Below are 22,145 nucleotides of genomic sequence, written 5' to 3'. Positions count from 1 at the left end.
AGCGCTTTAGGTTTGGCCTCCCTCTGGCTCCGTCAGCCTCTCACTGTTTCTGCATACCCAGCTCACAGACACGTGTTCCCGGCTGACAGGACTTCACGAGAGAGTAGGGCTGGGCTCTAAACGTTGCATCCTACTGACAGGGCCAGAGTCATATATTTACAAACAAACTTTGATTATCCCAGGTGAGCTGGGGGTGAGAGTGGGGAAAAGGGGATCGGTATCTGTGTATGTAAGCCTTTTATTCCTTTAGGACAAACCCGGAGACAAAAAGCAAAATAGCAGATCCTGAGATTAACTCCCTGAAGGACATTCGGGAAGGGCAGCTGCTGAGGGGCTATGTGAAGTCCGTCCAGCCGCACGGTGTGCTCTTTGGGTGAGTGAGGTGGGGCCTGGGGACAGGGCCAGACGGAGTGCCCTCCTGGGCCCGTCCTGTTGTGGTCCACTGCATCCCTCAGTCAGCTTCTCTGAACGGAATATGAAGGAAGGAGAGCCTGAATTCCCCTCAGTTTTTTAAATTCCAAGTTGTTGGGGTTTTTTTTTCTATTTTATTTTTTATTGGGGTTATGATAGTTTACAACCTTGTAAAATTTCAGTTTTACATTATTATTTGTAAGTCATATTGTAGGTGCACCACTTCATCCTTTGTGCCTGCCTGTCACTCCCCTTTCCCCTGGTAACTACTAATCTGTTCTCTTTGTCCATGTGTTTCTTTATCTTCCACATATGAGTGGAGTCATACAGAGATTGTCTTTCTCTGTCTGGCTTACTTTACTTAACATAATACCCTCAAGGTCCATCCATGTTGTTGTCAATGGGACAATTTTATCCTTTTTTTTAATGGCTGAGTAGTATTCCATTGTGTATATATACCATATTTTCTTTATCCGGTCATTAGTCAATGGGCAGTTAGGTTGCTTCCACTTCTTGGCTATTGTGAATAATGCTGCAGTGAACATAGGGGTGCATGGGTCTCTTTGAATTGCTGATTTCAAGGTCTTTGGCTAGGTACCCAGTAGTGGGATGGCTGGGTCATATGGTATTTCTGTTTTTAATTTTTTGAGAACTCTTCATACTGTTTTCCATAGTGGCTGCACCAGTTTGCATTCCCACCAGCAGAGTATGAGGGTTCCTTTTTCTCCACAACCTCTCCAACATTTATTTTTTGTCTTGGTTATTTTAGCCATTCTAACGGGTATAAGGTGATATCCTAGTGTAGTTTTGATTTGCATTTCCCTGATGATCAGTGATGAACATTTTTTCATGTGCCTATTGGCTATCCGTATATCTTCTTTGGAGAAATGTCTGTTCATGTCCCCTGCCCATTTTTTGATTGGGTTGTTTCTTGTTGAGTTGAAATTCCAAGTTTTTTTATACTTTAAAAAAAGTGTTGAATTATTCTTGTTTGGTGTTTTCGACAAAGAGTATGTCATGTCCATGATCATGATTTGTAAATGTCCTGTGAAATCACGTGGTGGTCACAGCCACCAGATCTTACACCCTTCCCTGCTATAATCACGTTTCCTCGTTTTCTTCTTGTCTTTCTAGCAGTTGGTGATTTATACACTGATGCTCACATGTGCGGTGGGCGGGGAGGAAATAGCCTTCAATCATGTCTTCATTAGGCTTGATAATTTTTTCCAGTTTACAAAGCCCTCTTGATCTTGTTGAATGCCAGGAACTTACGTCTGTTTAAATCCTTGTCACAACTTGGGTGTCTGGGAAAGTAGAGACCCTAGGCTTGGCTGTGACTCTGTTACTCTGTTGTTGTATTTGTGACCCTAGGACCCTTGTCTCTCTCTTGTCAGCCTTGGCCCCTCAGTTGTGGGTTTGGCCCAGTACCCGCATGTCTCCCAGTACAGCCCGACCGAGAAAGCCCTTTATAACAGACACCTCCCCGAAGGGAAGCTGCTCACAGCCAAGGTCCTGAGGTAGGTGCCTTAGCTCTCTTTCCTTCTGTCTCTCACCCTTTGTCTGGGAGCCCCGGGGAGGAGATTTAGAGGTAAACTGTAGGCATAGTGGTGAATGCAATGTTCAGATAAATGAAATCCCTTTGTTTGGAGCCTTCTACCTAAGCTCCTAAAAGCAAATGTGGAGACTTTCTGCATAGGCACCTGTTGTTGGGGACAAAGCAGGGGACCATCACGACCACCCCCTCTATTTTTCTGCTCAGCATGGTAAAATGTACAAACCATTCCTAAGAATACCGAGTGGATTCCAAGGCAAGTGGGGCAGGGCCCAGAAAATTCTGGGCTGATCAGGAGAGAAAGGCCCAAGCTGCTTGCGGTGCCTGTAGTCTGTCGTCTTCATTGTCCACCTCCCTCTCTCCCTGTCGTAGCCTGAACCACCAGAAGAACCTGGTAGAGCTGTCGTTCCTCCCGGGTGACACTGGGAAGCCGGACGTGTTTCCCGCCTCCCTAGGACTGCTGCTTCTGAAGCCAGAGGAGAGGAGAATAGAGGCAGAGGTAGACCGCGAAGGAGAGGAGGAGAGGAAGAAGAATCAGAAAAGGAAAGAGAAGAGGAGCCAGAAGGGGCAGGAGGAGGCGCAGCTATCCAGCAAGAAGAAAGAGCCCCAGAAACCACAAGCGAAGAAGCAGGGCAAGCGGCTGCGCCTGGAGTCTGGAAGTGGACAGGTACGTCCCTCAGGGAGGGTGGCCTCGCCTCTTGTGAAAAGCAGAGCCCTTCAAAACTCGGCCAGGCAGCGGCCTAGCCTTCTCTTGGACTGACAGCAGCGTGAGTTTGGAGGCCAGGCACTGGGTGGTGCCAGGAGGGGCCAGGGATGGCATTGCCCTGGGCCACCGGAGGTGCTCCTGGGCAAGGAGGGTGGCTTGGCATTTTTCCCCACCTGTCATCTCAGGAGAGAGTGAACAAGAAGCAAAAGAAAGCCGCTCCATCAGAGGGAGACGACAGTGGTGTCGAGGTGTATTATCGGGAAGGAGAAGAGGAGATAGAAGAGACAAGTGTGCTGCCCAAGGTGAGGGACCACACCTGCTCGGGGAGAGAAGGCAGCTCTGGGGAGGGAAGTCCTCGGTCGCCTGCCTCGGAGCTGGGCTGTCTTCGGCACCATCCTCTTCTCTCTCATTTCCTATAAAATAGGAAAAGTGAGGCTACTAGTTTCTTCAGTTGGTCATCGGCTCCCTGAGGACAGGGACCCCGTCTTACCCATAGAGTGGGCTGCATAAGATAAACTCTAATCAGTGTTACTGGCTGGAGCAGAATTAAGTAGTGGGGTGGGCAGATAGAGGGGGCCTGGCCTTTCTGTGCCTCTGTCCCCCTCTGAAGAAAGGAGAGCAGTTCTACTTGAACTGAGGGAACTGGGTATGGAAGGACTTCCCAGACTTGAGGGACTCACGGCCCTGCCACCTTCAGAACGTTTGTCATATCTCTGTCCTGGCTCTACTCTTATTTTATACACGTGTGTAGATGTGTATATGCACACATACCTATTCTGAAACTTTGTTACCTAAATGAACTTATTTACAAAGAAAGCTTTTCTGTCACTACTATAAAGTTTCCCCAGTGGACCGGGACCTGGCCTGGCCCTGGGAGGAGCAGAAAGGTGTCCGGGCATGGTGGGGGTCCCTGCTCCAGGTGGGACGGAGCTGGGGAACAGGAGTGCCTTCCTCACATGCCTCTGTGATCCTCCAGGGGAAGCCGACCAGGCCAGCAGAAGTGCCCCGGCTGCAGCTGTCTTCTGGCTTTGTTTGGGATGTGGGGCTAGACTCTCTGACCCCGGCCTTGCCACTTCGAGGAGAGAGCTCCGACAGCGAGGAGGACGAGAAGCCACAGCAATCCATGGTGTCGTATTTTGCAGGGCTTTGTCCTTTGTGCAGGGACCCCTTGGTGCCAGTCCCTGTGCTCTGTCCGAGCCTGGGTGTCTCTTGCAGTGGGTGGGGCGATCTCAGGCCAAGAAGTATTTATAGAGCTCGTGGACTGCCCTGCCCACTCATGGTCTCTGCCACAGACCTCCCCAGGGTCTGAGGAGCAGATTGCTCACTTGTTTTTCTTCCTTCCCCAGCAGAAGAAGAAAAGCAAGAAGGAAAGGGAATTGGAGAAGCAGAAGGCAGAGAAAGAGCTGTCCCGCATCGAGGAGGCCCTGATGGATCCCGGGCGACAGCCAGAGTCAGCAGATGATTTTGACCGACTCGTGCTGAGCTCCCCCAACAGCTCCATCCTGTGGCTGCAGTACATGGCCTTCCACCTGCAGGCCACGGAGATCGAGAAGGCCCGGGCTGTGGCTGAGAGGGCTCTCAAGACTATTTCCTTCAGGTCTCGGCTTTGCACCCACCGTAGGGAGGGCCCTTTCGACAGGGAGGGCCGTGTCTCCCCAGGTTGCAGGGCTTGCTGCCTATGGGTCATTTCCTCCTCGGCAGGCTGACAGCAGTTTCAGAGGCTGCCACCAGGGGCCCCTGGGTTCCCAGGCTTTCTCTCCTAGAGGGGCCATCTGTGAAACAGATCTGCTCGTTTATAATTTATAGTCCTCTTCACTGAAATAGCTAAGGGTAACATTTACCAGAGTCCCTACACTAAATAAGGTGTCCAACTTAGAGCACAACTAGAACAGGGAAACATCTCTGCACACACCTGGGTGAAAACCCTGTAGGTGGCCATTTCCAGGCAGAGAGTGGAGTGAGTTTCCTGAAGGCTAGGGAAGAGGATGGCGATCCTTTGCTTCATTCTCTTAGTGTGGGGAGAGAAGCACACCAGAGGTTCTGCTCCTTCCAGCCCACCCTCAGGCCAGTTTAACATTTGATAGGCTTCCTTCCTGGGAATGGAGGCAGAAACAAGGGGAGCCCCAGACCCAGTAGTGGAGGGGGCGGGGTTCCTGCTTCTGTGTGAGCTGCAGGGAACGTGGTCTCTTAGTACGAGCACTTGGGGTGGGAACTGAGGACAGGATGGAGCTTGGGGAGGAAGAAGTACCTTCAGTCAACATGCCCAGATGGGCGTCGGGGGCTCGTTGGGCTGAGATGGTGGAGCTCATGGGCTGCCTGCTCTCCCTCTAGAGAGGAGCAGGAGAAGCTGAACGTGTGGGTGGCACTGCTGAACCTAGAAAACATGTACGGCTCTCAGGAGTCACTGACCAAGGTCTTCGAGCGGGCCGTGCAGTACAACGAGCCTCTCAAGGTCTTTCTCCACCTGGCTGACATCTACACCAAGTCAGAGAAATTCCAGGTAGGAGTCTGGGCCAGGTGGCCTGCTGCCAGGGGGTCCTCAGCCACTCGAAACTAACTCCTGGGAGTCATAGAGGCATCTGGGAAGAGCCCCACATTCTGGATCCAGTCCTGCTCCGTGACATCTGGGCCCTAACTTGCTCATCTTCCAAGTGGGAGAAGTCATTTCTCCCCACCTGTGCTTTAGGAACGTGGGGTGAAGATGAGAGAAATGAAGGGACACTGGGCCCCTGGTGTGTATCCTTTGGGCTGCTGACAGGGGTGTTACAGACAGAAGGTGACATCTCAGCCCAGTGTCCCCTTTCCATCTCTCCTGTACTCACTTGTCATTCTCTCGTCTAGTCTTAGGGCCTCCTTACGGGCACAGGATTAGTTGAGAGCCTCCCCATCGTGTCAGGCCTCCTCGTGTGCTCTCCTCATCTCTCTGAGCCTGCCTGCTCCCTCCAGCTTCTAGAGTTGGGCCTACTCAGTGACTGGAGTCTGTGAGCCCAAGTCTAACTTCCCACAAGCATAGCTGCTTGTCTCTATTGTTGCTGCCTCTGTCGTATCATCTCACCTTACCTCGTCTTTCCCACAGGAAGCTGGTGAACTCTACAATCGGATGCTGAAGCGTTTCCGGCAGGAGAAAGCTGTCTGGATCAAATATGGTGCCTTTCTTCTGCGGAGGGGCCAGGCTGGGGCCAGTCACCGTGTGATGCAGCGAGCCCTCGAGTGCCTGCCCGTTAAAGAGCGTGAGTGCTCACTCCCTCCTACTGGCCCATTCCTGAACACGTTAGGCTCTCTTATCTGGTCACAGGGATTGGAGGTCTTCTTGTCTGAGGCGGGTATTAGGAAAGCCTTGTGGAGGGTACATAGCTCTCTCTCTGTTGATTATATGCTCATGAACATAATGCTTTTTGCATTTAAAATGCTAAGCTCCAAAGATGGAGGAACAAAAAGCAATTAGCATTAACTCTGTTGTCCCTGTCCCACTCCCCTTTCTGGGCCCAGAGAGTAGAGTGTCTGCAGTGGGAGTTGTAGATCAGAGCCCAGCTGTGTATTTGGCCCTAAACCGACCCCACTGTCCCTCTTGTCATCACCAAGGTCTTGGGACCCACGAATAGGGAGTCGTGAGTGTGAGTGTCCCTGCAGCATATTCTCTTGTGGCGACGAGTCTGTCTGCTTTGTGTGTCCCCTCCCTGCAGACGTGGATGTGATTGCCAAGTTTGCCCAGCTTGAGTTCCAGCTGGGGGATGCAGAGCGGGCCAAAGCCATTTTTGAGAACACGCTAAGCACCTACCCAAAGCGCACGGATGTCTGGTCGGTCTACATCGACATGATCATCAAGCATGGCAGCCAGAAGGAAGTCCGGTGAGAGGGGAAAACAGACCAGGGCTCAATTCCCTGTGAGGGGTTAGGGACATGGGCCAAGCAGATGAGGTTTAGCCCCACAGAAGCTCCCAGCCTCCCCAGTTCTCTTCCTCTATCTGGAAAAACAGCTTTGACATGACGTAACACGTCCTATGGCATTCACTTTTCCACCTTCTTTTTCTGCCTCAGGGGCCAGCCTCCCGTCTGTGTGTGGCACCTTGGGTGGGAGGTGGCTGGCCCTGGCCTGGGAGCCAGGAGGCTTGGGTTTCCCTCCTGATTAACCCTGTGCCGGCTCTCGTTGTAGAGAGTGTTCACAGGCCTTATCCCGGTGCTGTCCACCAGCGTCCCCACAAGGTGGGGGGGATTAGAGATGGGTAGACTGAGTCCAGAAAGAACTAGTGCCTCGCCCAAATCCATCAGTGAGTTTTAAGCAGGGCTTTTCTCACAGATCCGTACCTCACTGTGTCCCCCTATCTTAGTAGCTTTGTCTTGATTCCCTGTGTGACTTCAGGCCAGTAAGTCCTTTAGCACCTGTGGGTGTCTGTCTGCTCATCTGGAAGGTGAGGGTGGTGTTTCTCTCCCCATGCTCATGCTGGGAGTTTATAACGGTAATAAAAATAAAGATAGAAGTGGGAGTGCTGGCTAACAGAGTCCCTGGCTCCGGAGCCAGAAAGCAAGTGGGGGAAGGTTAGCGGGAATCGTGTGTCCAGGGCCCAGGAGGCAGATGCTGCCTGCTCTTCCTCACAGGGACATCTTCGAGCGGGTCATTCACCTGAGCCTGGCCCCCAAGCGAATGAAATTCTTCTTCAAGCGCTACCTGGACTACGAGAAGCAGCACGGCACTGAGAAGGATGTGCAGGCAGTCAAGGCGAAGGCCCTGGAGTACGTGGAGGCCAAGAGCTCCGTGTTGGAGGACTAGTGGCAGGCGGGCTCCGGACGGCCACCGTCAGCAGCGGGCCCGCCCGGCGGAACCTCAGGGGCCGGGGCAGTTGAAAAACTATGGTGCCTGAGGACTCTATTTAAGTGCTGCTTTTTCTGCAGCACCCTTGGGGTAATCCTGTTAGGATAAAAAAGAACTTGAGATTTCTTGTAGTTAGTTTTTGCTTGTTTTAAGTATCAATTTATTCCATCTTTTTTCTTGTCTGAGGCTGCTCAGTGGTTGCAGGCAACAGGCTCCTGGACTCCCAGAAGACTTGAGGGTCTCTCCATGGCAGTTCCCTGGGGAACAGGAATGGAGGGCTGACTCCTGAGCCTTGTGAGGTCAGGATCCCACTTTGGCCCTGGTAGGCTCTTGGTCCAGCCAGAAGGGGGTCAGCAGGGTCCAGGGAGCGGACCCCCTGCCCTGGATCTTGGAGTCTCTGGGCATTCCCTCAGCCTCAGCTCAGCTGGCACCTTGTGCCCTTTTGTGGAGGCTGTGAGGCTGGGACAGGAGGACAGAGGTGGAGCCCAGAAAGGAAAATTGGGGAACCTGAGCGCCTGAGAGGAAAGCCACAGGTATTGGCTTAAACCACCTGGTGATGTCTCCTCCCAGGCCCACCAGGGCCAGACTACCCACCTCTCCAAATTGGGTGCCTCATTTGTGAAATGGGGTTAAAAAGTCCTACCTTGAAGGCTGGTTCTGTGGATTAAACGAGAGCGTAAGTGTTGGGTGCTGCTGCCAGGCCTGGCAGGGAGGAGGCTCAGGGAGGACCTAGACCAATGTGCTGTGTGGCTTTGGGGAGAGACACGGTTTCTCTGTGTCTCCTTGTAGCTCCTCTGGGGAGAGGTTGCTGGGCAGAGGGCATCGACTGGCTTGGTGGTGGTTCTTGAGTCCTGAGGGAGAGGGGACATGATGGACCCACCATACCCACACCTCCCTGTGACCCTTGTAAAATTCCCAGGAAGATGGTCTCTCTCCAGTATGTTCCAGAGTCCCTGGAGGCCAGCACAGACCCAGTTAGTTGTTGAAGCCAGTGCTTTTTTGGCTTGGTCTTGAGGGAATTAAACATTTTCTTTAGCAGAGCTTTAAATGTCCTGAGGGCTGGAGAGCTTTTCCCTGGGAAATGACTGCGTTGTAAGCCAGGAAGCAGGACAGGGGCAAGGGAGGGCCTCTCCAGTTTTGGAGGTGGTGGAGGTGATCAGGGCAAGGATGGGCGTGGGAGGGAGGCAAAGCTGGGACCGGCCTGGTTCCTGGTCATCGGCACTAGGTTACAAGAGCTGGTCTGCCCTACTGAGTGCACGATCTCCCGGCTCTTGAAATTTAAGCTGAGCTTCCCTCTGAGAAGGGCCAAGCTCTATCTGTCTCCCAGATCAAATCAGATAATGGGATGCAATTGCGAAGAGATCATGGGCCCCAGGGCCTTCCCACGTGTGGGAAGGAGCACCCGGCTCTCCCTACACCCCTGCCCTCCCATCCAGACTTGCCCAGAGTCTCAGTCCCTTTTGCTTCCACACAGGATGGGATTTGGGCCTGTCCCATGACCCCCAGCCTGCTGTGTCTTGGCCCACCCGATCATGCAGACAGCAAGATCATCCTTTATACCAAGAAAAACTTTATCAAAAATTCAAATATACAAAGGAAAACTAGAGGCATACCTTGGAGGGCAGCAGAGCAGCGCTGTCCATATGCAATTACACACAAATTAACTGCACAATATCCTATACAAGGAGCCTACTGGTGAGTTTCATTGTCACCTGGCTCTGCTGGCCGGTCTTCCCAGCCTTGGAGTCCCACCAGCAAAAGGTCATCCACATCGTAGTTAATTAAGGACCAGTTCTGGGAAAGGGTCTCTTCTCCAAAGCTGTTGACCAAGTGGCTGGTGGCAACAGGAGAGGGGTTTCTTCAGGTCTGAGAGCCTTCCTGTCTGAGCTGACCACGTGGTCTGCTACCTTTCTCCTCCGCACCCCAGGTTACTTTGTGTTCCTTTCACCTGGCCTGTTTCCCCAAAAAGCTGTGGTTAAAAAAAAAAATCTCAGGGCCTGCCCGGTGGTGCAGTGGTTAAGTTCACACGTTCTGCTTCTCGGCGGCCCGGGGTTCACTGGTTTGGATCCCGGGTGCGGACATGGCACCACTTGGCAAGCCATGCTGTGGCAGGCGTCCCACATGTAAAGTAAAGGAAGGTGGGCATGGATGTTAGCTCAGGGCCAGCCTTCCTCAGCAAAAAGAGGAGGACTGGCACTAGTTAGCTCAGGGCTAATCTTCCTCAAAAAAAAAAAGTCTTCAGATGTTGATGTGAGCAGGCAGTGGGGTTCAATTTGGGACCAAGTACTGTCATTTGCAAAGAGCATGGGAACAGGCCCCTTAGGAGGGGAGCAGGGCCATCTCTATGTTGTCCTGGGCCCTGCCGTTGCCCACCAGACCCTGGGCCCACTTGTGCAGGCGGCTGTAGAGTGGGAGGCCCTGGTTCTCGCGATACAAATAGACGCCGGTGATGGCGTTCCACTGTGGCCGCGGCTGTGTGCCTTCCACTGGGAACTTGGCAACCAGCTCCTCATCGTCCTTGTTGAGGGCCACGAAGCCAAAGAAGCGTCGCACATTGTTGGCAGCCAGCACCCGCGAGTGCACCTCGGCCGTGCGCTGGAAGAGCTGGTCCTCGTTGGAGCGGTACTGCGCCCAGTAGGCCTCCTGGCGGTAGCTGAGCGGGGAGCAGTAATGCTTGAGGCACTTGGTCAGGAACACCAGGATGGCCACCACGCCAATGAGCAGCCACCCGAAGAGCTGGCCAGAGAAGGGTCAGGGTTGAGGAGAGTCAAGGAGCTGCCTGACCCCGACCCGCCCCAGGAAGAAGACACTGGTCGGAGCCGGTGGGCTGGGCCGAACCTGGGCCTGAGAACCCCCGGAGACCTGGCTCTGGCACTTGCCTGGCCGCAGCTTCTGCTTCTGTAAGGGAAGCAGGCCCTTCTGGCTGTGATTCTACCTCTTTGTCCTCCCTGGAACTCACGCTTGCTCTGTTCTTAGACTTTGCCTCCTGCATTTTCTGCTGCCATTCCTGCAGCCCTAAGGCCGTCCCTCCCTGGCATCTCAGCCCATCAAAATCCAGCTCAAACTGCCAGGCTCAGCCCAGAGGCCACCTCCAGGAAGCCTGCAAAGGCACCTCTGGGAGCAATCTTGCCTTCTCTGAGTCCCTCATGACCTGGTTCCTCTTACACATTGTTCTTTGCCTCGTTTTGAAGTCTACTCGTGTGCTGGTCTCAAATACTTGTGTGTGAGCCTCTCGAGGGCTAGGACCCTCAAGGTCATCTTCCCCTCCCCATTCCATGCTGTACGGAGATCTGTGGGCATTTGATCATCATCAAGTAAATTTTTTTTCTCCGTCTACCATTTTCCATCTCATTCAGTGCTGTCTCCAGCCCTGCCTCTCTGTCTGCTTGTGTTTCTTATGTACCTGAGAAACCTTTTAGAAAATCTTGTGCTCTTTCCGCTCTCCCCCTCACCCCCTGCTTCTCCAGGTGAACATTTCCAGCTATTTTTCTGCTTCTGCCCTGGTCTCTGCCCTGGGCTGTCTCTCCCCTGACCAACCTCCGCTGCTTCAGAACTAAGCCAAGGCCAAAGCTAGGATCCCGGCAGCAGCTGCTGCTTCCTGCTTCGACTCCCCTTCCTGGCTCTAGGCACTCCCCTTATGTCAGCAATACTCGAGGCCGACTCAGTGCTGGGCCAGGGTCCTTCCCAGGGTGGGAACATGCTCGTCCCCAGAGCCAGCCACACTTCATTATCAACTCATGGCTAACAGCAAACTTTTCATAAGCTTGCAGAGGTTCATGCTCACTCTGGCTGGAGTGAGGGGTTTAATCTGCGACTAGGATCGAGGCTCTGAGCCAGAAGAATGTTTCTTTTAATGTTTAAAACTCTTATTTGGGACTGGAATTGCCCCACCAAGCACTAACCCATGATTACCCAGCTCTGATAACTGACACTGATAATCTAGTGCTTTCCTGGAGACCTCAGCCCTGAGGACCAACTCTGGCTTTAACGCTGGGCCATCCTGGCACTTCCCCTCCAGCCACCACCCAGGGAGGAAAGGAGAGGTGCCTCCTTTTACACGGCCTTACCTGGGACTCGTACTTGAGCCTGCGACTGACCTCCTCCCGGAAGCCTGACAGGTTGGCAGGGCCCTCCCCACAAGGGAACCTGGCGAGGATTTCTGTGGTGTGGGCTGGTGGGAAGCCCTCTTGCCTGGCTGTGAGTGAAGAAGGGTCCACGAACTCGCTGAGAGCGCAGACATAGGCCTCACCGCGCAGCAGGGAGATGACAGACCAGGTGACGGGGGCCACGGCTGCACGGCCCAGGATGGAGCTAAGGAGGAGGAAGTTGGGGGCAGCCGAGCAGTTCTTGGTCCTCCGGTACTGGCACTCAGCAACTAGGTTCCACGTGTGGTTGTTGAGGATGACGCCAATGAGGAAGAGCGCCAGGGCGGGCACACCGATGGCTGTCAGCCCGTACAGGTAGTTCCGGGCTGGCGAGCAAGGGCAGTGGAAAGCCACCACAGAGAACAGTTCCTGGCTGCCCACGGTGCCCAGAGCCACCAACCCGTTGAAAATCATCACATCCTTGCTCTTAAAGAAGAGCGATAGGAAGCGGAAGTTCTCTGCGATCAGGGCTGCCATGGTGACAGGTCGACCGGGGGACCGACGGCAGGGGTGGAGGCAGGAGGAGACCGGGATCGATGGTTCCTGGTGGCACGAGGAAGGAGCTCAGGCCGGTGGGCACCCGAAGGCAGGGCACAGCCTTGCTGTTTATCCGCTACAGTGGCCGGCCTGGCGCTTCCTGTGGAACAGTAGATGACTGATAAATGTTTGCTTCTGAGAACAAGGATTGAGGCCTGGCTGGTGAGAAAGGATGGAGACGGGAAGAATGACGGCAGCCACTGTTCACTGAGCTCCTACTCTGCATCAGTTGCTTTCCACCCCTTGGTTGCCCATCTTCGAGATCCTGCACTGAGCTGTCACATCCCCCGTGTGTGTAGAGGAGGTGGAGGCTTCCTGAGGGTGAGTGGCTTGCCAGGGTCACATGTAAGTAGCAGAGCTGAGATTCTAGCTCAGGTCTCTCTCCCTCAGACACCTAGGTTCTTGAAGATCAGTACCACAAGCTTCCCTTGAGGCGGAGATTAGGACTGGCCTGTGGCACTGGGGAATGTGGGATGTTGACTGGCTTTCCCCTTGGGATTCCAGGTAGTGCCTAGATACTGAGGGACATAGGACACTTTGGAGCTTGTGTCCTCAAGGCCTCTAGCCCTATGGGTATAAAAGCTGGAGTGGGTATCCTAGTGGATAAGGGACTTGGACTTGACCCTGTGATGTAGGGTGGGGTGGAGGAAGGGGCCCTGAGTCAGTGGTGAGCCTGGGGCAGCATCCGTGGAGTTCATAAGAAGCTTCTCATGTTGGAAACCTCAGGCTCTGGACTGGTTTAGGAGATTCTGGCTCTCAACATACTTCATGACTTTCCTGTGGGCCTCAGTGTCCCCATCCGTGAAAAGAGGATAAATCGTTCTGGAACTTGCTCTCCTCACGGATGCTGGAGGGAAAAGAAAGGGAATAAACGATGCCTGGTAATTGTCCTATGTGTGAAACCCTCCGTCTCTCACCCTGTGGAGTGTTCAGGGCCGCTCCCAGAGGGGAGGCACAGAGGGATGGTTCTCCTTCCTGCAAAGATCAGGAAACTAAGCCCTAAAGAGGATAAACCCTACTCGAGGCCATTCAAATATGGAGGTGCCTGGACAGGACCACGAGCTCAGGAGGCCTGGGACGTGGACAAGGGTGAGTCAAGCTGAGTCCTCCGTTTTCTCAGTCTCCTACTGACCTTGCTCTGTGCCCGTCCATGAGAGCCCTGACGAACCTCCCCTTTACCTTCCCACCCATAACCCCGTCCCTATCCAGCAGCCTCTCCTAGCAGCCCTGTTCCACCGAGGTCCCTGGGCCCGGGAAGCACCCAGCCTCCCAGCGACAGAAAGTTTTGGTGAAGGCTAAGCCTTGGCCATGCCCACCAGCCCATCTCGAGCCTGTCTCTGCCTTGGTTTGGGCTGCAGCGGTGCTGGCCGCCTGCCAGGAAGTGGCCATGACCTCAGGCTACAGCCATGTTCTGCCCCAACTCCCTTCTCAGGCTCCACCCACACAAGCCAAGAGATGGGCCAGGGTGTGGCCCCATGACTTTCTCCTCATGCCGGGCTTGAAAAACAAAAGTCCGCAGTGGGGAGTGGAGGGATGGGGTGGCAGCAAACAAAGCTGGAGAGACCTCCCCATATTTCCTTCTGTGCCTCCTCGCTACACCACCACCCCTTGCAGCCTCTGCCAAGACTGCCAGATGGGCCCGGGCAGAGCGGGTGGCCACGTGGGGCACCAGGAGATGGAGGAGGAGGAAGGGTGTGACTCTTCCCCAACTCACAGCCCGGGGGCTCCAGTCTGACTCCTTGGGAAAGGGAGTCTGTAATATTGCTGGGGATGCAGGGGTTAAAGCCATCCCCCTCTCCCTCTTCCCCTTCCCGTTTTGGATTCGAGGCTCCTAATGAGCTCCCCATGGGGACCCTGGGTTCATAAACCACCCAAAGTCGGGTACAAGTTGCCTGAACACTGGCGGGTGGTGGGCAGAGGAGGGACCAGGCCATCTTCTAAGACTTCTGCCCCTGTCCCCCCGGCCAGGCCCGGGTGGGACTTCCTCCAACAACAGTCAGAACAAGAGACAGGCCCTGGAAAAGTGGGGTCGGACTGGCCCTGCCCAGAGTGGGGCGCCTCAGCTAGGGGCCTCTCTCCCCGGCACAAACCCTCTGGGCAGCCTCAGGTGGCCCTGCCATGCTCCTCTGTCACCTGGCACGCCCCAGGGAGGAGCTTTTCCTTACCTGGGGCCAGCTGCAGGTACCAGTGGCCTTGGCCTCCGCGGGCTGGAGTCTTGGAGCTGCGCAGACATCAGAGCCCAGGGACTGGGCTTTCAGGGCGGGCCACCCGGTAGAGCAGCGGCCCCACCCAAAGTGCTGCCACGGTACCCTCTGCGGGCTCCCTCCCACTGCTGCACAGACGCGGGGCGCTTGAGACCAGCAGGGCTTGGGGCTGACGATGTCTTCAGGAAAGTTTAACTCCAGAAAAGAAGAAACAACGGGATGGAACACGCATCCAACGAATGGAAAAACAGCTCTCAGGCGCCAGGCAGAGGAGGGGGGGTGCGGCGAGGGCGGTGCGAGAGGAGAGGAAGTCGTGCCTGAGCACTCTGCCAGGGACAGCATGCCGGGGGTTCCACACCGGCGGGACCAGTTCAGGGGCCAGGCCGGGTGTGGGGAGGGGGGAGGTGTGGGGGGGTGGGGGGGGGGCCTTCGGGGAGATCTGGCCTGGGCCTGCCCTCCAGGCCACTTTTAACAGCACCCCTGCTTGATTCTCACCGGACGGAAGCTGCCGGCAGGAGACGGGCAGGAGTCACGATGCTGACTCCTAGCAGGAGACGCAAGGCCAGGAGCCCCCCTCCCCTATTCAGGCCCTTCTCCCTCAGAGCCGTCCTGCCACTAACTGGACAAACCCTCCCACTGCTGGCTCTTTTCTCCATATGTCAGCTAACTCCCCACGTACTGCTTCAAATCTCCGGAGGGCTGACGAGTGAATTCTGGGGTCTAGGGAGTCTCTGAGGTCCTGTGGGCAGAGCTCTGACAGGTGGGTGGAAATTACAAGGTGGCAGGTCTCTGAAGGAAGCCCTTTATAATGATGAGAGCTGCCCAGCCTGTCCCAGAATGTGGTCATGAGCTCCCCATCTGCGGGACTGTGCAAGCTGAGGCTGAAAAGTCATGGGTCAAGAATGCTGAAGGGGAGAGCCCTGTGCAAGGACAGGCTCAATAACCCTTAGGATCAAGGGGGACACCCCCCCAGACCCTTGTCAGCTTTGTGATGTTTGTGGTTCTATGACAGTGGAACTGCTGAGTGACATGGGAGCCTCCCTGAGCTGGGCTTGTCCATGTGCAGAATGAAGGAAAAGGCCCAGTGCTTATTTTTCATATCCTACCTAATGTGCCAAACACCGTTCCAGATTCTTCCTCAAAAGTTCCCCTCCTCTATCCTCACCATAATCCCGAAAAGCAGGTCTTTTAACATTCATTTTATAGACAGACACTCTGAGGCTCAGAGGGATTTGGTGACTTGCCATAGGTCCTTCGGCTCTAGTCTTTGAACTCAGGTCTGCCTGACCCAAAGCTTTGCTCTTTCCTCCACACGTGTGCCTCCCGATACCTCTGGGCTTTCTTCCCACCGGAAGCCCCGACCACCAATATATACCTGGCCCTCACTAATCTGAATCTTCCCCCTGATTCAGGGCCTAGATCGAGTCCCGTCTCCTGGAGGCTCCTCCAGCCCACCTTGGCCTACAGGGCTCGCCCTCTTCCCAAATCATTAACGGGAGGGGGACCAGGTCTCAGAATTGGGAATAGAGGGAAGGATGCATAAAGAAGAGTGGGAATTATTAAAACAATGTTGTAAGGATCAAGATCAAAATGAGTTCTTAGATGAGTGGGACTTACATCTCAGAGATATTTGAGGGGGCAAGAAGCCTATATTCTTGGCCCTGCTTCCTCCTCCTCAACAAAGATAGCTCCATTTCCTGATGACCACCTCCTCTATGTCCAGGAGCAGGGGCTAAGCCCTCAGTTTAGAAATCAACACACACATTAGCACCATGTGCTCAGTGCCCACCACGTGCCGTGGGCTTATCTGCTTCACTCATTTGATGCTCACAACCCCACGAGGTAGGTGTCCACATCCCCACTGTAGAGATGAGGAAACTGAGGCACAGGAAATGAAGCAACTGGCCCAAGGGACACAGTTTGGAAAGTGGTAGAGCCAGCATTTGACCCAGTTCTGTCTCTGGAGTCTTGAGCTGTTTCCGCTCTAGTTACCTCCTCTCACACCCTCCACCGTCATCTCCACCTCAGGGCAGAGCCTCTTAGACTTGGAGCTCCCTCCCCAGGGGGTGGGGTGTTTGAGAAAATGAATCTGTTTCTAACTGCTCGAGCCCTGAGGGTGGTCTGATTTTCCCCTGAGACCCGGATGTAAGGGGAGTGTTAGGGTGGTCTCCAGCGTCCTTCCGTGACACGTGCTGTGGTGTGAATGAGTCGGCTCCAAATTCACAGGTTGAAATCCTAACCCCTAAATGTGCTGATATTAGGAGGTGGGGCCTTTGAGAGGTGCTTAGTTGTGAGGGCAGAGCCCTCATGAATGAGATTAGCACCTTATTAAAGAGGCTGCAGAGAGATCCCTAGCCCCGTCTCTCTCAGATCCCTAGCCCTGTCTGTCTGCTGTGTGAGGACGCAGTGAGAGGACCTGGCTGTGGAGCAGGAAGAAGGCCTCCGCCAGAACTCAACAGGCCAGCTCCCTGATCCTGGACTCCCAGCCTCCACAATTGTGAGAAACGAGTTTTCGTTGCTTATAACCTACCGAGTCTGTGGCATTTTGTGGCAGCAGTCCAAACAGACTGGCACAGGAGGCCTTTTGTGTTTGGTGCTAAATAAATGTGAGGTCCACTTTGACAACTGTTGAGTGACCTCCATGGTGACCACACACCTGGCTTCTCCCGAATGGACCTAACTTCTGCCATCTTGTCTCGTCACCTGTCAACCCAGGCGTGTCACACCAGGTGAAGCTGGGTGTCACGTCCTTATGGCCCACCTTAGCCCACTCAGCCTCTCTCAGGAGACTGGCCAAAATTAGAGGATTCTTGCTTCATGAGACGGCTGGATGCACCTCCCCCACCCAATCTCTGGGCCTTTTAGAGGTACTAAAAAGTCCCAGACGAGAGTGGACGCCAGGGCAGGGGTGAAGTGGCTGGGAGGGGCTGGGCAGATGGGAGCTTGTCCCCTCCAAGCCAGGTCTGAACCCTCTGACAAATACTGCTCATGGCCCCGCTGCCCCAGGGCCATCCAGGGCAGCTGGAGGCAAATTTCCTGCCTCAATGGGCAGGTGAATACATGGGCATGTGGGTCTGCTCATGCAGGGGCCTACCGCCCAACACCTGCAGCCTTCATTGTTCCAGCTGGTCTGGGGGTCTGAGGGGTTGTGGGCGCACAGCCCCATTCCTGCCTCTTCACCTGGCCACGGCTCACACTTTGCTGACGTAGGTGGCCACCTCCTTACGTGAAAGCCGGGGCCCTCCCGCAGCCCAGCCGTTGCCCATCAGCGGCTTCTCCTGGCCCAGCCGCAGGGGCGGCTTGCACTTGTGCCAGCTCGTGAGCAGCCTGTTCATAGTGCCTTGATCGGTGATGCCGCGCAGCTTCTCCTTCTCCTCCTCAGCACCTTTGGTGGTAGCCGGGACAGCAGAGCTAGCAGGGGTTGCGGCCAGGGCCCCGTGGGCGTGACCCAGCTCCAGGTCATGGTTCATGGCCTCGAAGAACTGCTGGATACAGACCTTGGCGAAGGCCCTGGCATGCTCCGTACATGTCTCATCAAAGAGCTTGCGCTCGATGTCAATATAGTGGGACCAGTACTTGCTTTTGAGGAAGGCAGCCTGCGTGAAGCAGGGCCTCACAGAGCGCACGATGAATGCCAGCAGTGTGGTCAGCAGCACGAAGGACCAGCCAAGGGCCTGCAGGGGAGAGAAGAGAGAGTCAGCGAGACACTGCCCTCTGGCCTCCTAAGCCTGTCCAGACCCTACAAAGCACTCTTTACAGCAGGGCCTTTAGGGAAAAGAGTACCAACTGGGCAAGTGACTTCACTTTTTTTTTTTTTAAAGATTTTATTTTTTCCTTTTTCTCCCCAAAGCTCCCCGGTACATAGTTGTATATTCTTCGTTGTGGGTCCTTCTAGTTGTGGCATGTGGGACGCTGCCTCAGCGTGGTTTGATGAGCAGTGCCATGTCCGCGCCCAGGATTCGAACCAACGAAACACTGGGCCGCCTGCAGCGGAGCGCGTGAACTTAACCACTCAGCCACAGGGCCAGCCCCATGACTTCACTTCTTGGCCTCCATTTCCTCTTCTGTAAAACGGGCACAGAAATACCATCTCATGCAAATGAGATCAGGTGCGTAAAAGGCCCAAGTGTAGGCCTCGCACTCAACACACAGGAGTCAACTGGGCAGACCCTGGATTAGGCTGCCTGGGTTTGAATCCTAGCTCCACTACTTACTAGTTGGCTGGAGCAAGGTCCCTGACTTTTCTGTGCCTCAGTTTCCCCACCCATAAAATGGGGCTAGTGATAGAGATAGTTACAGTTGCTGTGAGTACTAACTGTGACAGTAAATGTGCCGTAGTGCCTGGGGCATAGTTAGTGGTTAGCAGCTGTTAGCCATTGTTATTACCCCAATGGGCCCTCGCTGACCTCACCTCTCTCAAGGAAGCCTTCCTTGACCTCCCAGACCGTAGTGGCCCTTCCTGCTCTGAGTTCTGTACCTCTCCTTTGGCTCCTGGTACTGTCTGCCTTTCAGTCGCCAGCCCTAAATGAAACCTCCTCTGTGTGGGCTCCGAGCTGTGCCCTCAGGGGTCACCGAGACAAATCCGATGGTCACTCAAACTCTGTGCTGAGAAGCACTGGATGCTTGGGGGCTAGCTCTGTTCTGCCAATAACTCCCTGTGGGGCGTAGGGCAGAATGCTCCCTCAGCCTGCGCTTCAGGGTCAGCCCCAGCTGCACAGAGAAGCATTTGGCCAGATCAGGATGGTGGACAAGGAGCAAACCCAAAAGCGTGTGATGGGGGCCAGTGCGTAAGGGCAGAGCAGACACCAAGTGGGGGGCCGCAGAGCATGTGCTCAGTTTGCGGGGGCACACCCAAAGCTGCTTAATGAGGAAATGTGAGCACTGTGGGGCTGGATCTCCCGATGTTTCAGGTAAAGCTGGAAATCTGATTTGTATGTGAAAATTTCTGGCTTTAGATGATGCTAACTAATTCTAAAATTGAATTTCAAATTCACACTCTGAGGGCCAAATGAAACATGTCTATAGGCCAGGTGGCTGTCCACTGGGGGCCCTTTTAGCTTCCGATATGATGCTAAAGATGTTTACAGATCAAGTAGAGGGACAGCTGCCCCAGGCCCTGAGGCCCATGGGAGAGGAGGCTCAGGTTTGGGAGTGACACAGCGTTCAGATTGGACACTCAGAGTGTGAAACTCACACAGGGCGTCTGGCGGTGATACAGGCCCCACGGGAGAGAGTTCTGGGCTGGAGGGGGTGGCCAGGGTGTCTGGACTGGCCAGAGCAGAGTGTATATGTTCCTCTAGTTCTTGCAGGGCAGGTCCAGTGCCCCCTCTGCCTCCCCTGACAGCCCCCGGTCCACAGTTTGCAAGGGATGCTGCCCGGGCTGGCCTCCCCATGCTGCAATGACTGAAGGGGAGGCCTGAGCGGCTCCCATGAGTGAGGGCCCAGAGGGGCAGAGGATGTGGGGGTGGAGCTGGGGAGGACCCGAGCTCTGGAGTTCCCGTCAGTGGGCCCTCCAACCCTGCCTTTAGGGCACATCCCAACAATGCACCCCCTCACACAAGCCCTCCCTTTCAGGGGCACCCAGACCCTGAGCTCCCGCTCCCCCAGCAGGGAGGCATCAGCTGGGGGCATTTGCCAGGGAAATGTACCCAAATGGCCCAGCCATCCACCAGCCTCACCACTGCCTAGACCTGGAAGAGGAAAAGGATGCAAATTCCCCCAGGCTTCCATGCTGGAGCTCAGGATGGAAGATGTGGGGCTGGCTGAGCTGTTGGGTCCTCTCTGGGAGCCTCAGGACAGGGCACGGTCCTCTGGACTAAGGTAGCCACGGCGCTTTCTCCAGGTGGCACTGATCTGAGGGAAGATATGTGGCTCTGCCTTCAGAAGCCCCCACCTCAGTCAGGAAAATATGCTCCTGCCCCACAGAGCTCTGTCTGAGCGGGGAGACCCAGACTTGTCTGGGGAGTCCCCATCTGTTGGGGAAACATGACTGTGCCCTGAGGAACCCCGTTTCTAGAGGTAAGGGGATTGAGCCCTTCCAGAGGGACTCTGGTCTGGGAGGGGAGACCCAGCCCAAGGTCATCTGGCCCCCTCACCTGGGAGATGCAGCGCAGGTAGCGCACGGCCACCTCACGGGCCAGCAGCCAGTCGCCGTCGTAGATCTCGGGGCAGGGCACCCGGGCCAGCAGGCGGGCGAGCTCGGGTGGAGGCAGGCCGGGTGCCAGGCTGCCATTGCCCAGCACAGTCACTGGCACGGCAGTGCAGAAGGCGCAGAGGAAGCACTTGCCATCGAGCAAGGTGACAGCCACCCAGATGACGGGTGCAATGAGGGCTCGCTGGGCCATGGAACAGAACATATAGCGCAACACGGCAGGGTCCTTGGCCCGGCGGCCCGGCGGCCGCTTCCACTCCTCTGCCAGCATGGACACGTTGTTGTTCATGACCAGACCGAGCAGAAAGAGCACGAGGGGTGGTGCCAGCAGGATGCCAGCACTGTAGGCAGCGTTGTAGCCCGGCAGGCAGGGGCAGTTGAAGTCGAAGGCAGAGTACATCTGGGCGCTGGCCAGCGCCATGATGCCGCAGATGCCATTCATGAAGGACTCTTGGTTGGACTGCAGGAACTGGAAGATCATCCGGAACTTGTCCATTGTGGCCCCCTCGGGGCCCGGTGGCCTCCTCCCACCTCACCACTGCCTCAAGGATGGCCCCTGTGGCCCACTCTGCATGCGGGGTGCCCACCTCATGGCTGAGATGGGCAGAGCTCAGGGTGGTGGCTAAGGTCACTGTCTCTTTGAGAAACCTTCTAGTCAGGTGCTGGCAGAGAGGGCGCAGGTTGGCCAATCCCATGGGTGCAGCCAGGGTTCTGCCCCTCCCCTCCTCACCTCTCCTGGGTTTCTCTCCACAGCCGTCTCTGGTGCTGGGAAACCACGAAGGCTGCACCTGGTGGGGACCAGTTCTCTGTGGGCGTGGGAGGGGGGCGGGGGGATGGGAAAGAGAGGGCAAGGAAGCTGAGACACAGCTGTGAGACACTGTCTCCAGTAGGGTGGGTGTTTGGGAGAATCCAGGCCTGCTGCAGAGGGCTGTGCTTCTGGGCCTTGTCCCCTGGGCTCCTAGGAAGCATGTCGTCTTCCTTCTGCCCTTCCCATCGAGTCTTTCCTCCATGTTGTATCAGTGTCGAAGAGGTCTCCTCTATCAGTTCAGATGGTATAACGATGAAGCGATGGCAGCGTAGTGGCCATAATGGGGGTGATAATGGTGGAGGCGGGGATGCTGCTGCTGGAGGTAAAGGTGATAGAGGTGCTGATGGCACTGATGCAGGTGAAGGTGCTGCTGGCGGTGGTGATGGTGATGGCAATGTTGGTGGTGGGGGTGGTGCTGATGCTGGTGATGGTGATGGTGGTGGTGGTGGTGGTGGTGCTGATGCTGGTGATGGTGATGGTGGTGGTGGTGGTGGTGATGGTGATGGTGATGGTGATGGTGGTGGTGGTGCTGATGCTGGTGATGGCAATGTTGGTGGTGGGGGTGGTGGTGATGCTGGTGATGGTGATGGTGGTGGTGGTGATGCTGGTGATGGTGATGGTGATGGTGGTGGTGGTGAGGATGGCAGTAATGCTGGTGATGTGGTAGTGATGGTGGTGGGGATATTGCTCACAGCGGGGATGGTGGTGGTGCTGGTTGTGTTGGAGATAGTGCTAATGCGGCATGGCATAGAGTAAAAAGCACTGAATTTGGAGTCAGAGGATTTGGATTTAGGAGGTGGCCAAGTCCCATCCCTGCCAGG

General features: G+C 55.2%; 3 protein-coding genes across 13 annotated transcripts in view; 1 reads left to right on the top strand and 2 right to left on the bottom strand.

Annotated features, from left to right (window-relative positions):
• Positions 1-7,614, top strand: part of PDCD11 (programmed cell death 11) — a 43,958-nt gene extending 36,344 nt beyond the window's left edge. For 2 of the 4 annotated variants that reach the window (XM_001499491.7, XM_070224139.1), the window contains exons 27-36: positions 251-373; positions 1,806-1,928; positions 2,336-2,630; positions 2,855-2,971; positions 3,646-3,795; positions 4,019-4,266; positions 5,001-5,169; positions 5,746-5,899; positions 6,353-6,518; positions 7,266-7,610. In XM_001499491.7, the coding sequence (XP_001499541.5) occupies positions 251-373; positions 1,806-1,928; positions 2,336-2,630; positions 2,855-2,971; positions 3,646-3,795; positions 4,019-4,266; positions 5,001-5,169; positions 5,746-5,899; positions 6,353-6,518; positions 7,266-7,437 (1,717 nt within the window). In that variant the 3' untranslated portion in view covers positions 7,438-7,610. 4 annotated transcript variants of the gene reach the window in all.
• A 1-nt stretch (position 7,615) lies between these two features.
• Positions 7,616-15,291, bottom strand: CALHM2 (calcium homeostasis modulator family member 2). 8 transcript variants are annotated; one of them, XR_011421240.1, is made up of 5 exons: positions 14,327-15,291; positions 11,547-13,008; positions 9,093-10,215; positions 8,123-8,330; positions 7,616-7,736 (listed from the first exon to the last, which is right to left on the bottom strand). XR_011421240.1 is itself a non-coding variant. In XM_070221460.1 (4 exons), the coding sequence occupies exons 3-4, from the start codon at positions 12,099-12,101 to the stop codon at positions 9,799-9,801; spliced, it is 972 nt and encodes a 323-aa protein (XP_070077561.1). In that variant the 5' UTR covers positions 12,102-12,261; positions 12,927-13,008; positions 14,327-14,657; the 3' UTR covers positions 9,033-9,798. The 8 variants fall into 8 exon arrangements, 3 of the variants coding, with proteins under 3 accessions (XP_070077561.1, XP_023495890.2, XP_070077579.1); XR_011421243.1 differs by having other exon boundaries at positions 11,547-12,261; positions 14,327-14,632; XR_011421239.1 differs by having other exon boundaries at positions 7,616-8,330.
• A 2,132-nt stretch (positions 15,292-17,423) lies between these two features.
• CALHM1 (calcium homeostasis modulator 1) lies at positions 17,424-21,154 on the bottom strand. The gene is made up of 2 exons (XM_001498027.5): positions 20,461-21,154; positions 17,424-18,039 (listed from the first exon to the last, which is right to left on the bottom strand). The coding sequence occupies exons 1-2, from the start codon at positions 21,010-21,012 to the stop codon at positions 17,557-17,559; spliced, it is 1,035 nt and encodes a 344-aa protein (XP_001498077.3). The 5' UTR covers positions 21,013-21,154; the 3' UTR covers positions 17,424-17,556.
• Positions 21,155-22,145: the final 991 nt, after the last annotated feature.

The sequence above is a fragment of the Equus caballus genome, chromosome 1, assembly GCF_041296265.1.
Source record: "Equus caballus isolate H_3958 breed thoroughbred chromosome 1, TB-T2T, whole genome shotgun sequence".
Classification (NCBI taxonomy): Eukaryota; Metazoa; Chordata; class Mammalia; order Perissodactyla; family Equidae; genus Equus; species Equus caballus.
Note: the sequence above shows the minus strand (reverse complement) of the source record. Positions and strands in the feature narration are given on the sequence as shown.